The sequence below is a fragment of the Tachypleus tridentatus genome, chromosome 10 (assembly GCF_004210375.1).
Source record: "Tachypleus tridentatus isolate NWPU-2018 chromosome 10, ASM421037v1, whole genome shotgun sequence".
Lineage (NCBI taxonomy): Eukaryota > Metazoa > Arthropoda > Merostomata > Xiphosura > Limulidae > Tachypleus > Tachypleus tridentatus.
The window spans coordinates 141,874,313-141,888,722 of record NC_134834.1 but is presented as its reverse complement, the minus strand read 5'-3'; the positions used below and the strand labels follow the sequence as shown (position 1 = coordinate 141,888,722).

General features: G+C 31.9%; 1 protein-coding gene across 1 annotated transcript in view; it reads right to left on the bottom strand.

The window, feature by feature from the left end:
* LOC143230472 (neprilysin-2-like) overlaps window positions 1-14,410 on the bottom strand; it is an 84,886-nt gene that overhangs the window by 3,279 nt on the left and 67,197 nt on the right. Inside the window, exons 11-19 of the mRNA XM_076464103.1 lie at window positions 14,294-14,371; window positions 13,131-13,234; window positions 11,174-11,238; window positions 9,638-9,689; window positions 5,965-6,032; window positions 5,214-5,344; window positions 4,275-4,340; window positions 3,971-4,066; window positions 2,840-2,916 (exon numbers count right to left, since the gene is read on the bottom strand). Coding sequence (XP_076320218.1) covers window positions 2,840-2,916; window positions 3,971-4,066; window positions 4,275-4,340; window positions 5,214-5,344; window positions 5,965-6,032; window positions 9,638-9,689; window positions 11,174-11,238; window positions 13,131-13,234; window positions 14,294-14,371 — 737 coding nt within the window. The remainder of the gene's footprint in view (window positions 1-2,839; window positions 2,917-3,970; window positions 4,067-4,274; window positions 4,341-5,213; window positions 5,345-5,964; window positions 6,033-9,637; window positions 9,690-11,173; window positions 11,239-13,130; window positions 13,235-14,293; window positions 14,372-14,410) is intronic.

The following is a 14,410-nucleotide window of genomic DNA, read 5'->3' as shown; positions in this document are numbered from 1 at the left end:
GAAAATGAATAGCAAGAAAAGAAAAGTATATATACATATACTTTGTTTGTAAATTGTAGTCATGGGATTTGTTTACAATAAAACGCAAAGTTCGATGCACGTGGGACTCAAGCGTGGTTTCGTGGGGGGGATAACAAAGTCCTAAATGCTGGCTGATAAAAAATGTATAAAAACATGTTCCAGACAGATCACTGAAGACAACTATTGTATGGAGAAACTCTTTGACTCTTGTAACATGCCTTTTGAATACTCTCGCTAGCTTAACAGTCATACAATATGTTGACTCAGAGACAGAACACTATCGTTTGATACGACTGTGATATCTGCTCTAAACATTACAGTTGCTCTCAGTGTAAAATTACTATTGCAAGTAATAAACCATCTAGGTAGCTCTCTCAAAGTTACACACACACAAATCCCCAATGTACATGAAAGTTAACACAAAATACGATGTTGCATACTGAAGGTTCCTACCTCGCCTATCTAACAAGACTTCTATGTAGGTAGCAGTAGGAGACATCCCACCTTGGACGTCAATGAAAATAAGGATTGCAAAAATTACATTCTGCTATCCGCAGTGTAGTTACTAATCTATGTGGCTTAAATAAAGTAAAATAACATAGATAACTGAGTACCTAAGTGACAGATTTAGTGTACGAACCTTGCTTTTACTAACCAGATCTTCAGTGTCATATGTACCAAGCAGAGAAAGCATAATGTAAGCAGCGATTATTTCATGTATCAAGAAGAACAGAATACATAATAACATAAAACAATATAGAAGCAATTCAAACTTTCTAAGATAACATATGCAAAATAAAAGTTACATTCTGGTGGAATTGTAATATGGATAAGATCTGGAAACTGAGCAATTAAGTCCAGCTTGAGTTAAAGCAGATAAAGTATAACCTAGTCTGTACAGAGAAGGCAATAATTAATCAATGTAACCGTGGATACATGTAAGAGAAGTTCAGTCTACACCAGTGATTATCAGTCACAACTATGGAAGTTGCATATCTTATCCAGAAATGTTTTGAAGCTTCACTGTGTTGTTACAGTTTGTATTAACACAACTCATCATTCTCAATATAATGACCACGCGTATTCACAATAACTCTGTTTTTCTCGGTTGTAAAAGTCTGTTATGTCCATGGCACACCCCTTCTTGTGTAAAATGGATCATAAATGAACTAACTACCAAAAAATGCACCATGAAACGTGGAAGCTGGCAATCACACTGGGTCACTGTCAGTATTATTCTATCTAAACTAAGATTGTCTTCGCCAGTCTTTTTGAATAATTACACCAAAATATAGTTGGCTTTGACAATCTAATCGGATGCCATGTACTCACCTATGCTGATGATATTCTGGTATCCAGCAGATACTCGAACAAAATAGAAATGAGGCTCAAGACACAACCATTCCTTAGCAAGTTAAGACAATGATGCAACCATTTCTCAGCATGGTAAGAAAATGATGTAGTGACACAGGAACGTCAATAAATCCTGCCAAAGCCACAGTTACGTTCTTCGTACTCAGCAATTATCATTGTTATAGGAACAAATCATTACTATACTTTATAGACACTGTTGTCCCTCTAGAAAAAGCATTGAAATACTACAAGGTAAACTTTGATAAACAACTCAACCCAACCAGCCACATGAGGTTTATCATTAACTATGAGCAACTGTCTGGTGTTGGCTGTATACTTTCATATAATATTTCCAACTTTAAGTAAAATTATAATCCTAATCCTATCTTTATTTGTATACTCAAAAATGCTTCAGAAATTATATTTTCTGATTTTGTTATCGCGGTGCTATTACATTTCTAAGTATTTGACTCGTAAAGATACGTAAAATATCACTGTCAATATTATTGTGGTGTAACATTACTTAAACTATTAAACCAGTAAGTAATTCTTTACCAGCAGTGGGCTTATAAACCAAGTTACTTCACGTATTGTAAATGACTAACATTTTATGTCGCATTCACAGCTGACCTGGTGAATGCCAGCCTCGTTGTAAGTAGTGTGATGGAAATGATACCCTTCTTTTCACTGGAAACCCGAGGTATAAAGTCAGTAAAGAAAGGTTTGTGACTATCAGTCATATAAATCACACGCATGAGGTGTTATATACCAGGATTAGCAATGATTAATGATTGGCTTTATATGATAGTATGGAACTATGGATTTTGTAACGGTATAAATGATAATTAGGTTCTGTAATGAGGTGTGTGACAATAAAACAGATTAAACCAAATAGCAAAGTAAATCCACATGGTAGCGAGAGACGAGGGTATTTTAAAGAAGCGTGTTTTTGTGATTGACACTTGTGGATTATGAAGTACTTACGTAAGATTAATATAGAATTTGAAATAAATAAACGAGAGAATGAAGTATACATGAAGTAAGCCTAAAGTAAGATCAAAAGTTTTAAACATTGGAAGACAGTACAATCTGATAGGGTATACCATACAAAGTTAACAAAAAAATTCCAAGCTGCACCATCTTGATCACTGTTTATACTTTGAGAATATGACTAGCAATAGTTCATTTAATTTAAATACTCTGCAATTTACATTTTTACCATCTTCGAGTCAATAAGTAGCTACAGTTTAACGACGTTATACAGAAAACTTATTATTTTCAACATACATATTGAAGCTAATCTGTCTATTATAAATACAGAATACATGAAAATTTATCTTTCATACGTGTGACAAAACCTTTAAAGGATATTCTTTAATATTGCATTAAAAATTACACATTTTAATTGATATCACTATGTTAAACAAATAATTATTTCTATTAGAAAACGTGAAATTCAACATACCTAAACTGAGCTGGACTGTGCCAACCAGACAGTATCCTCAGTTTGAGAACTTCAGGTCGATATTTACCACACCACACCTAAATATAAACATTACATTTACTTCAAGCCGATATTTACCACTCCACACCTAAATATAAACATTACATTTACTTCAGGACGATATTTACCACTCCACACCTAAATATGAACATTACATTTACTTCAGGACGATATTTACCACTCCACACCTAAATATGAACATTACATTTACTTCAGGACGATATTTGCCACTCCACACCTAAATATGAACATTACATTTACTTCAGGACGATATTTACCACTCCACACCTAAATATGAACATTACATTTACTTCAGGACGATATTTACCACTCCACACCTAAATATGAACATTACATTTACTTCAGGACGATATTTAGCACTTAACACTTAACTATTAAACATTACATTTACTTGAGGCCGATATTTAGCACTTAACACTTAAATATTAAACATTACATTTACTTGAGGCCGATATTTACCGTACCACAATTACATATAAACATTATACTTTCTTCAGGCCGATATTTACCACGTCTTTACGTTTACAGTTAAAATCACAAAATTTTAAAATGAACCTAAAGTTACGAGAGTCACTTAGATTTTTCGATATTATTACCTGTTGCCTGCAACTTCTGAGTTTCATATAATATAGCTATGGATTTCTTAACCATAATCATTTAAAGAATAGCACATCTTCCTTAATGTTCAAATACTTATAAAAATTTAAAGAATCAGAACATGACTTATGGTAATATCAATAGTCGATTCTCATATTAGTATCTTCCTAAAAAATAATATTTAGGCAGTAAATAAGTTATTCTATCAGTGAAAAGGTATAAAGACATTAAAATTGTGACAGATTTTGAGACCGTGTCTTACACCAATAGTCTGCAATGATACTATTACAGTAAAATATATAATTACGTAAGTATTTGTGCTGTGAGAACACCACTGATGATAGTTAAATAAGTAAATGAAAGTTTGTGCTGACAAATATTACTGACAGTAAAATAAATAAATGAACTCTGTACTTCAGGGATAATACAATAAATAAATAAAAGTTTGGATTGCAGTGAATGTAAGTCTCTTACGTTGGCTGCACTTATCCAAAACAGCTGTTCGGGACTGTACTTCAAACCAATCAAAGGAAGTTCGGGACTGTTATCTTTAATCCAGGATTTGTAAGCCTAGAAGTAAAGTGACCCTGAATTTAGTTCAACCATTCTACATGACGTACAATTGATTGTCCGAACTTTCCAACAGTATTATAAACTACAGTTCCATATATTAACAATTATATTAAGTCACACAATGCATTCACTAAGACGTAACAAACATTGGGACTTAGTTTTGTTTTAGGTTGACCATGTCTTATAAATTCCTGCTTCTACTTACTCGATAGGCTTGTTTCAGTCCTCCATTATCTGCAATGTTTTCACCTTGCGTGTTAACACCATTGATCTGTAAAAATTATCAAACTCTTACTAATATTATTTTAGTCGTATTATTAAAAAGAACTTATAGCATAAAAACTAATCTTTTGTTAACTGGTAAAACAAATTCTATGTTTTTAAAACATTTTTAATTTTCAAAAATCATTACGTTTCGCTGTGGTCACTAGGTGGATCAAAATGAATTATAAGATCAAGCATAATAACAAAGGATTTGAATGTTATTTTAATCGTTAGACATTTGTTTACAATCTTACCACAGTCTCTACATGTAATTAGATTAAAGGATTATGAAATGTCCTTGTCAACAAATTTGTGCAATACAAAAAAAAAAAGAAAAAAGTCTTCCAATATGTTTGAGCACAAAAATCAAAATAAACACATTTTGTATTCGGAGGAAATAATACAAATAGAAGAAAAATTAAATAAGTTTTCCTAATTTAAAAAAAAAACACACACAAACAAAAACACCTAGAATACACCAGCTTGTAGGTGTAAACTTATATTTATTTTAATTTCACCCCTATATAACACTTATATTTCATTTGTTTTTACATCGTTGTTTGATGTAGTATTGCTCCAGATACAATAAAACGTAACGGTTTTGTTCCATCAGTGAATTGTATCCATCTTAGTACTATTGTTGGCTTGTAAACAAACAACACTTAATAAAGTTCATATACTTAACTAAGTAAAGTTGAATAGTTTGTTTCTCTACATTTAATATTAGTCTATTTAGCATACAATACAAAACATTTATGTGCAGTTTACTCAGTTGTGCTCCGGATATTATTATTTCTATCAGCTCTTAAGTCTAATGCAGAACATTACATTTTATTTTGCTGATCTCACAAAATTAGCACAATAACTAATGTATCCAAACCTTCAATCCATTTTCTGGAACAGTGTAATTCCCATACTGTTCTATTATACATTGGGCCTTCTCCCGAAATAACTCATCTGTCTGTGGCTCCCACCAGTTTTCGTTATTTCCATCTTTATTGAACTGACGCCCTGTAAAACAAATTATTGTTCGACTTTTTGCTACGACTGGCATTTTAACAATGTATTTCTGAACTAAATAACCATGGGCAAGATTGACATTTACATGCGTAAAGTTTTTCAGCAATAGATATCAACATTGATAAGATTCTAACTCAAGACAACTGTTCGTGTTTTGTTTGCATGTATAATAAAAATTCATGGTTTAATCGCTATTCCTTAAATGAAATTACAGTAAAAACTGACTGCTAGCTTCTCCTGATAATTTCGAAATACTAAACTGTTTAAGTGATGAGCGAGTTACTTGTATTAAGGAATTAGCCGTCTTTCAGTATCTTCAGCTTAAACTCAACGAAAGTACATTAAATAAAATTATGTTTTATCAAATGCACAGGATACCATGACATTTTCTTACCTTATATCCATCACTTCTTATATTATTTGATAATTTTCTTCCTTATTACCATAAAAAATTAGTTTACTCCGGGTAGACAGATATTGTATAAAATAAATTCACGAATATTCGAACTTAGAATAACTATATAATTTAATTAGTTATAAGCTTGTCACAACTGTTGAACATTTAAAAACATTTTTTGTAAAAACTAAACATTTTCCAGATTTACACTGACCTCTGTCATCAAAGCCATGAGTTATTTCATGTCCTATGACAAAGCCGATTGCCCCATAGTTCATATAGCTGAAAAATGTATTATTGAAAATAGAAGTTATTAAAATTAGTTATTTAGTTTGATTTCTTATGAGATTTCTAGTAACAATTACCAAATCACAAACTACACTTAACGTAAATAATACATTATGAACTGTAAAAACTATAACCGAAAGAAATACTGTATTAACCATATCAAATTACCAGAATACCCACTTTTCCATAACACAAAATTACAGATTCATTTCAAACAGCTTATATGATCTATAAAACTACTAACAACTCCAAACTAGTAAACTCACACTTCTTTATCTTAAGAAACACCATTTCCTACCGACTCATATCTCTTAAAAAGAATACTCGTATTACAATGCTGGATGATTCCTATTCTCTTGCCAAAAAATTCACGACTCTATACCTAAATGTCGAATAATATATGTCACAACACATAGAGAAATACAAACAGTTGCAAGTAAAAAAAAGCGTACAAAAGAACACATCTGAAGAAACACGTTTGTATATCTCACATTTTCGTATAAGAAGACTCATACTGCAGTACAGATGGTCCACATATTCTTACCATAACACTCACTCTGACAAAAAATACTAAAACTTCATAACAGAACATTTACACCTCTACAGCTATGTACTATCTTCTTCAAGCTTTTGAGGCTCACAACTTCATATCAAAATACAAACATCCCCGTAAGGAAATACTTCCCTTCGTCTTACAAAGAGACTCACATCTTCACACCAGAAAATGTATAACCTGTAATACAAATTTCACAACTCTATAACTATTTTAAATACCGAATGCTCTCATTTTTATATCAGAAAAACTACTTGTATATTATGTAAAGCCAGATTAAGTTTGATGGCCTCCTTGTGGCCTTTTAGGGATATTCAGTTTCTTCCTTTACTGATTTATCACCATTTGACCAATTTTACTGGTCGAGTCTTAAGTTGTAACGTTTTACAGTTCACGTACATGTGCCAAATAAACTATTGTTATTTTTTTTTATTTTGAATATGACTTTGTACAAGCTGGTTGATTAATTAGGATGACTGCCATATACTCAAGGATATCACCTCAACGTGGAATCGACATATAAGTGGCGGCCAAAGGATATCATCTGTAGGTTACATAACTATTATGTCTTATGCAAAATATGTTGACATCTAAAGGCTACATAACTGCTATGTGATAGGCACTAGAAAGCAATGATATTCACGAAGTGGCACGAGAGGGCACGTTACTACGGATGGCATTAGTAGTCCAATTAAATAGTGCTATAGGGTCTTACAGTGACTAATATCTATACATTTGTGAGATTGACTGCGTTACTTGCTGGTTACATATGTAAGGAATTTTTTTGTCTAGGCTTCTGTCTTCATCCCACCTCGTTTCTGTAATGTTTGGCATTTCCATCCCTTCATCATACTTAAATTTTGCAAAACGATTTTATTACTTTTGCATATAATTTGATAAGCAATATTCTTACCATTTTAAAAACAAACATTTAATACATATATATCAGTCCTATCTCAATTATATTGCTAGCACACCCAGTTGATGACATGCTGAAGCAGAAATATTCGCCTAAGACAATATCCTCAATCAGTATATATTACACTAATTAATAACCTAACATCCACCTGCAACGCCCCCTACAACTCCGTACCCGTTTATACTCTCGTCCCTAAGACATGTGTCCAGCCACGGTCACTTTCAAACTCTCTCTCTCTTAACCTGAAGATGACCTAGGAAGGTTGAAACATTGTTCTGTCCTTATGAATAAAAGTGTTAGTACCCATATCAGCTGTTCTGAGATACATTTTTATTTCAAGTGAGTTTCTCGTCATCAAGACTGTTCAGTAATATAACCTTGGTAAAAGCATTTGTTTATAGTAACAGACTCTCTGGTATTGAACTATGATGTTATCTATCCTTAAGGCAGCAGTGACTCTGGAGCCTCTTTGCGTATTAGATTTTTTTCATCAGGAACTCGAAGGACAGTGAAATAGAATTTCTAGGTTGTTTGTCCGTTTTATGTAAAAATGATCGAAATTCTTGTTGCTTAAGGCACAATCACTGTATATATGTGTCTAATAAGTTTGTCTTATTTATTTATGCGTGAAACTTTACAAGTCTTGATTTGTATATTGAAGGTCCGTTTTAAACTGTTAGTAAAGTGCACGGCTGATTTAGCTTTTAAATATTTTAAATAATTTCTAAACTAGATATAACTTTGATTAATTAAACAAAGTAAATATTAATTAAACTTTATTATTATAGTAACCGATATTTTTTGTTACAAACATTAAATTGTTATCAAAACCTTAATCACTTTGTCATAAGACTAACTATATAGTATTGCGAAATATATTTATTTATTAAAGACTTATGATTTTCTCCGTGAGTTGTAATCTCATTCAAACATGTTATGTTAGATAATGTTTTTCACAGTTTATTACATTCAGGTCAATGTAAAGTTTTAATCACTTGGTTGCTAATTAAAAGACTAACTTTCAATTAAGTTATCGTCTTTTTATAACATGTAAATTGTAAGGGAATTTAATTAACTGATGAATTAGCGTTGAGCATCTTTTTCGGAACGAAATAATTAACTAATTAATAAGTCTTAAATGTCCTTTTTTATGTAAATCTAATTATAATTGATTTAATCAACTAACAAATTGGTGATTAATTATATTCTTGTTAAGACATCTATTGTATGAGTTATGGCCACATAGAAACATGTTCTTTACCTTATGGTAGGATGATTTAATTATTTATTAATTAACTAATGACTTATCATTCACTGTCCTTTTTAGGATTAACTAATTACCTAGTGTTAAGCGTCATTTTTAGGATGATTTAATCATGAATAACTTAATGAATTTGCCTTAAGCGTTCTTTCATGGATGATTTAATTAATTAATTAATGATTAATTATCAACATCATGAGACGTGTTGCGTGAGTTATTGCTGCCTTTCATAGTGGCATAGAAGCACATTCTCTGCTTTGTGGTACTGTCATGTAATTATCCATTATAGCCACCTTTCTGGTATCGAACTATAATTTCAGCTCTGCATAAGTATAGTTCCAACCTCTGGTAAACTGTGATATAAATATGATATTCTGGAGGCCTAGTAACGCGCACTTGACTATGACCTAGTTATCCATAATGACATTATCCCCCACACACTTTCCGATGCTTTGGCGGCATCCTTTGGATGCGATAGTTCCGCCTTTATAACTTACCAGATTTTTAAAATAAATTACGAACAGATATCAAACAAAGGACCAGTGTGTGAACGCATAGTATCATTATTCTAACCACTGTAATGCACATTCATCACCACTATTTGCTCTTTTTTATAAAAGCGATTTTATTTTCATTTTGTAACTTTTATCACCAAGTGCAAAACCCAGTTCTTCACAATTTGCAGGTGATGTTATTTAAGTACATTGTTCAAAGTACCAAATGATTCAACAAAGAACTATACTCTCTTTCCAGACTCAAACTGCCTTTCATAATTTCACATGCACTTATAAAAACACTTACATAATGTGACTTATGGCAATTCAATAATCATTATTTACTATTAATGATTACTTTTAAATTCTTACTTCGGCCTGTCTTTTCCGAAGAATACGCCCTGCAATATTCCGGCCGGGAATTCTGGAAATCGATTAAAAAGACAACATATTCATATTAACGAGAGCTTTAGTTAAACATAAACAAATAAATGTGGGTTAAAAAGTTATTAAAAATTATTAAATACCTTATTGTATTTCTTAATGCTGTGTATCCAAAACTGACTGTAACAGTGCTCACAAAATAATTCGTTAAGTTCAAAGATTACACCACACGTTAAAGTAACTAAACTACTACATATTACATATACTTTATTTTAATTACATTTTAAAACTTGGAAACACTCAACTCATATTTTTAGGTTTTTTGTTGTTTTTTTTAAGTCACGAGGCCACATACGACCGATAGGGCACCTTAGATGTTAATGCATCATCAGTGATTCCGGGAAGATTTAGCTACTAATCCCCATAATTTATTAGTGAAAGTCTAGAGAGAAAGTATTCAACACAACCCACTGCAAACTTTTGGGCTAATCCTTTACAAAGTTCCCCGCTGGTACAGCGGTAAGTCTACGGATTTACAACGCTAAAATCAGGAGTTCGATTCCCTTTGGTGGAATCAACAGATAGACTGATGTGGCTTTGCTATAAGAAAAAAACACACACTTTTACAAACGAATAGTAGGATCGACTATTACATTATAACGTCTCCACGGTATAAAAGACAAGTATCCTTGGCAAAGGGTTTTGAACCTACTACCCGCAGGTTGCCATGCAATACCATAGGTATTAGTCTTACAGAAACAAATTGATTAAAGGTATTGAATAAAGTTCTATCCATGATGTTATTTTCTTAATTAAGTTTCGGATTGTGACACCGGTTTCATTAACTTGTAATAAACTAATAATGTTGAATGTATATCTAAATAAAATATTCCAAGGTTTATTTTCTTTCGTTCCATTGTCTAGTAAGGGATCAAACAGCTGTTGGTACTTCTTACTTTAGCTATTCAACTATATACGATAGTGTGTTATATAACAGGCCATCCGGAAAATACCGGAGGATTATTACTAATCATATATGGACATGCACATATATCTGTTCTATCAGTGCAAAAGTGCATGTGAGACAATAAACATTCTATAGTTAAAGTGAATTCTACATCGCAGATTTGGTATAACCTAATGGTTAGCGTAGCAGACTATAAATTCTAGAGTAAATGGTTCGAGTTCCGTTATGGTAAACGTGTACTGCACTCTTCGGTCATTGGTTTATTATAACCAAAAATTAGCGATAATCCTGTTGATTAGCTGTCTTCCATTTAGTCTATCTGTCGAAAATTAGGGAAACTAGCGCACATAGCCCTTATCTGTTTGTTTTGTTATTATATATATTTTATTTGTCCTTATCTACTGGCTTCTCTTCATGTACACGTGTTTCTAAGTCCTCAGTAATATTATAAGATAATCCAAAGTATATTCAAACTAAATACTAACAATAATATTGTACGACAATCGATCCAAAATATAAATACACTAGGCACGATTAAGTGAATACTTTAAACATACGAATGCTGTTCTCCATGGAACTATAATAGGCATTTACGTCAGCCGCACGAGCATATTTCTTCCAGCTGTAAAGAAAGAGGGATGAATATTATTTTTCTGGCCAATACACGTAACTTTTTATAACAACAAAGTAAAGTGTTCATAACTTAAAACAAAAAAGGAAACAAAACAATTGTGTTTTTTCTTTAATTTTACTTTGTAAATACCGATAAACTAAATACACTTTAAAGCCTTGGTTAATTTCTAACGTAACGTGAATATGTTATTATTTTAATAATCATTGACAAGTGATAAAGTGGCATTTAAAGTAATAAACTATTTCTAATTTATCAATATTCAACATTTCTACTAATAAAATATTTAACAAAATACGATAGTCGTATTTAACCTAAAATGTTATAATTCTAAACCTGTCAGATATAATGTGTCGCGTGACTGTTGATTCGGAAGCGTATATTTATATAACTACACTGCAGCTTAAGTCTTCCTGCCATGTGAATAATATAACTACACTGCAGCTTAAGTCTTCCTACCATGTGAATAATATAACTACACTGCAGCTTAAGTCTTCCTACCATGTGAATAATATAACTACACTGCAGCTTAAGTCTTCCTACCATGTGAATAATATAACTACACTGCAGCTTAAGTCTTCCTACCATGTGAATAATATAACTACACTGCAGCTTAAGTCTTCCTACCATGTGAATAATATAACTACACTGCAGCTTAAGTCTTCCTACCATGTGAATAATATAACTACACTGCAGCTTAAGTCTTCCTACCATGTGAATAATATAACTACACTGCAGCTTAAGTCTTCCTACCATGTGAATAATATAACTACACTGCAGCTTAAGTCTTCCTACCATGTGAATAATATAACTACACTGCAGCTTAAGTCTTCCTACCATGTGAATAATATAACTACACTGCAGCTTAAGTCTTCCTACCATGTGGATAATAAGCAACAGTATTTCCTTTTCATATCCTTACATAATAATCTTATCATTCTTTTCATAGCTGTACATTACAATCTTATCATTCTTTTCATAGCTGTACATTACAATCTTATCATTCTTTTCATAGCTGTACATTACAATTTTATCATTCTTTTCATAGCTGTACATTACAATCTTATCATTCTTTTCATAGCTGTACATTACAATCTTATCATTCTTTTCATAGCTGTACATTACAATCTTATCATTCTTTTCATAGCTGTACATTACAATCTTATCATTCTTTTCATAGCTGTACATTACAATTTTATCATTCTTTTCATAGCTGTACATTACAATCTTATCATTCTTTTCATAGCTGTACATTACAATCTTATCATTCTTTTCATAGCTGTACATTACAATTTTATCATTCTTTTCAGAGCAATATATCACAATTATTTCTTCCATTTCCTATTCAAGTCCATATCTAAACAACATAATCTTATAGTCTCCTACCTGTCCAATCCCGTCTTGTATCTCAGCAACATGACCTTACACTTTCCTACCTGTCCAATCCCGTCTTGTATCTCAGCAACATGACCTTACACTTTCCTACCTGTCCAATCCTGTCTTGTATCTCAGCAACATGACCTTACACTTTCCTACCTGTCCAATCCCGTCTTGTATCTAAGCAACATGACCTTACACTCTCCTTCCCATTCAATCCCGTATCTAGACAACATAACCTTATATTTTCCTTATCGTTTCATTACAACACAGTTCTAAAGAGTTTTCTAGCCTCACAATACCACGTTGTCTTTATTCTCGAGAATACTATTATAGATTCTGGTAATACCTACACCCTTATTATTTTACTCTTACTTTACTTTCCATGAAGTTGCAACACGGTGATATTTTAATTTGAATGCTTCAAAGATAAAACTTAGTTCGTCATTCTTATCCATAAAGCTCAACCCCATTCTACCTTTTTAAACTTTATAATGTTAACTTACTTTCCTTTCTCGTTGGGCTCCCGAAGTCTACCATACTTGTAATCTGTGATCCACAATCTTATATTCTGAACGTTTCTAAAATAGTTATCCGAGGTCACAGTTAGCTGAAATTATGTATAGGAAATCTTACTAATATTTTTAATTTATAAATATGTGCCAAACATTAATAATTTCAACGGAAACAACAAAATTTTAACTTATAAGAAAATAGTTAATAGTACTTGGTAAAAACAAATATAATGTCAGAAAAACTGTAATTCACAAAACATTGACATGCTTGTAGAGGTCGGATTGTTTAGAGTAGGTGTCTGTGACCTGTTTCAAAATAATATAATCATACAAGTCAAACGAATGTACAAAAAATTGTTTCACTATTAGCTATTAAAGTTATATCTAAAGCATAAAATAATTATCTCTCTTGTCAAACGTCCATACAGATTACCTCAGTTACTTTAGAACTCAGGTGACAAGACGAATTTTTTCATTCTGTTTTTTATTATACAATCTGCGATAAATTCGCTTACGTTACCCAGAGATTTACCACAGTTATACCCAAAACTTCAAGTAATTGTCTCCTTTTCGTCAAAGTTCACACAGGCTAGTTTAATCACTTTATAACACAATTTGAAAAAATAAAGTTTCTCCTTTAACCCTGTTATTACGATACCACTGTGAAACTCACTTTAAACATTGCTCGATATGGCTAAACTAACAATCACGCAGTCCAACTTCACATTCACAACTTAATTTTTTTTTTACTTAAGTTCCTTGTAGTTTTGCGCAAAAAAGCAAACAAACCAAACTTAACTTCCACTCACTTGGTAGCCTGTATACATATATTATCCAACTGAAGTCTATAACTTTCTACAAACTGCGAGATGCTTTGATTTATTCAAAGAAACGAGAAAAATACAGAAAGTTTGAGTAGTGTGACGTCATTTTACAGCAATCGAACTACAAACACAACGAAATTTGTCATAATTATCACCTTTAAAATTAACTTTTAACACTCTTGTTATGAAGACTAAATAATCATTAAATATTAAATTATTAAATAAACTAAATAATAATTTTTATACTAAACAGTCGAACTTGAAACATGTATAACAATTAGCGAAACAAAACCTTAGAAGATATTTAATAGAATGATTCTTCCTTCTTACATTTTCATAAATCACTGTCAATTTATCGTCATGCAGCAGTTCGTCTGGGTAGCCTATGTGTGATTGAATAGCATAAGCCTAGAAACAAAATCAATAAAACAAAGGGAATTTTCGTAG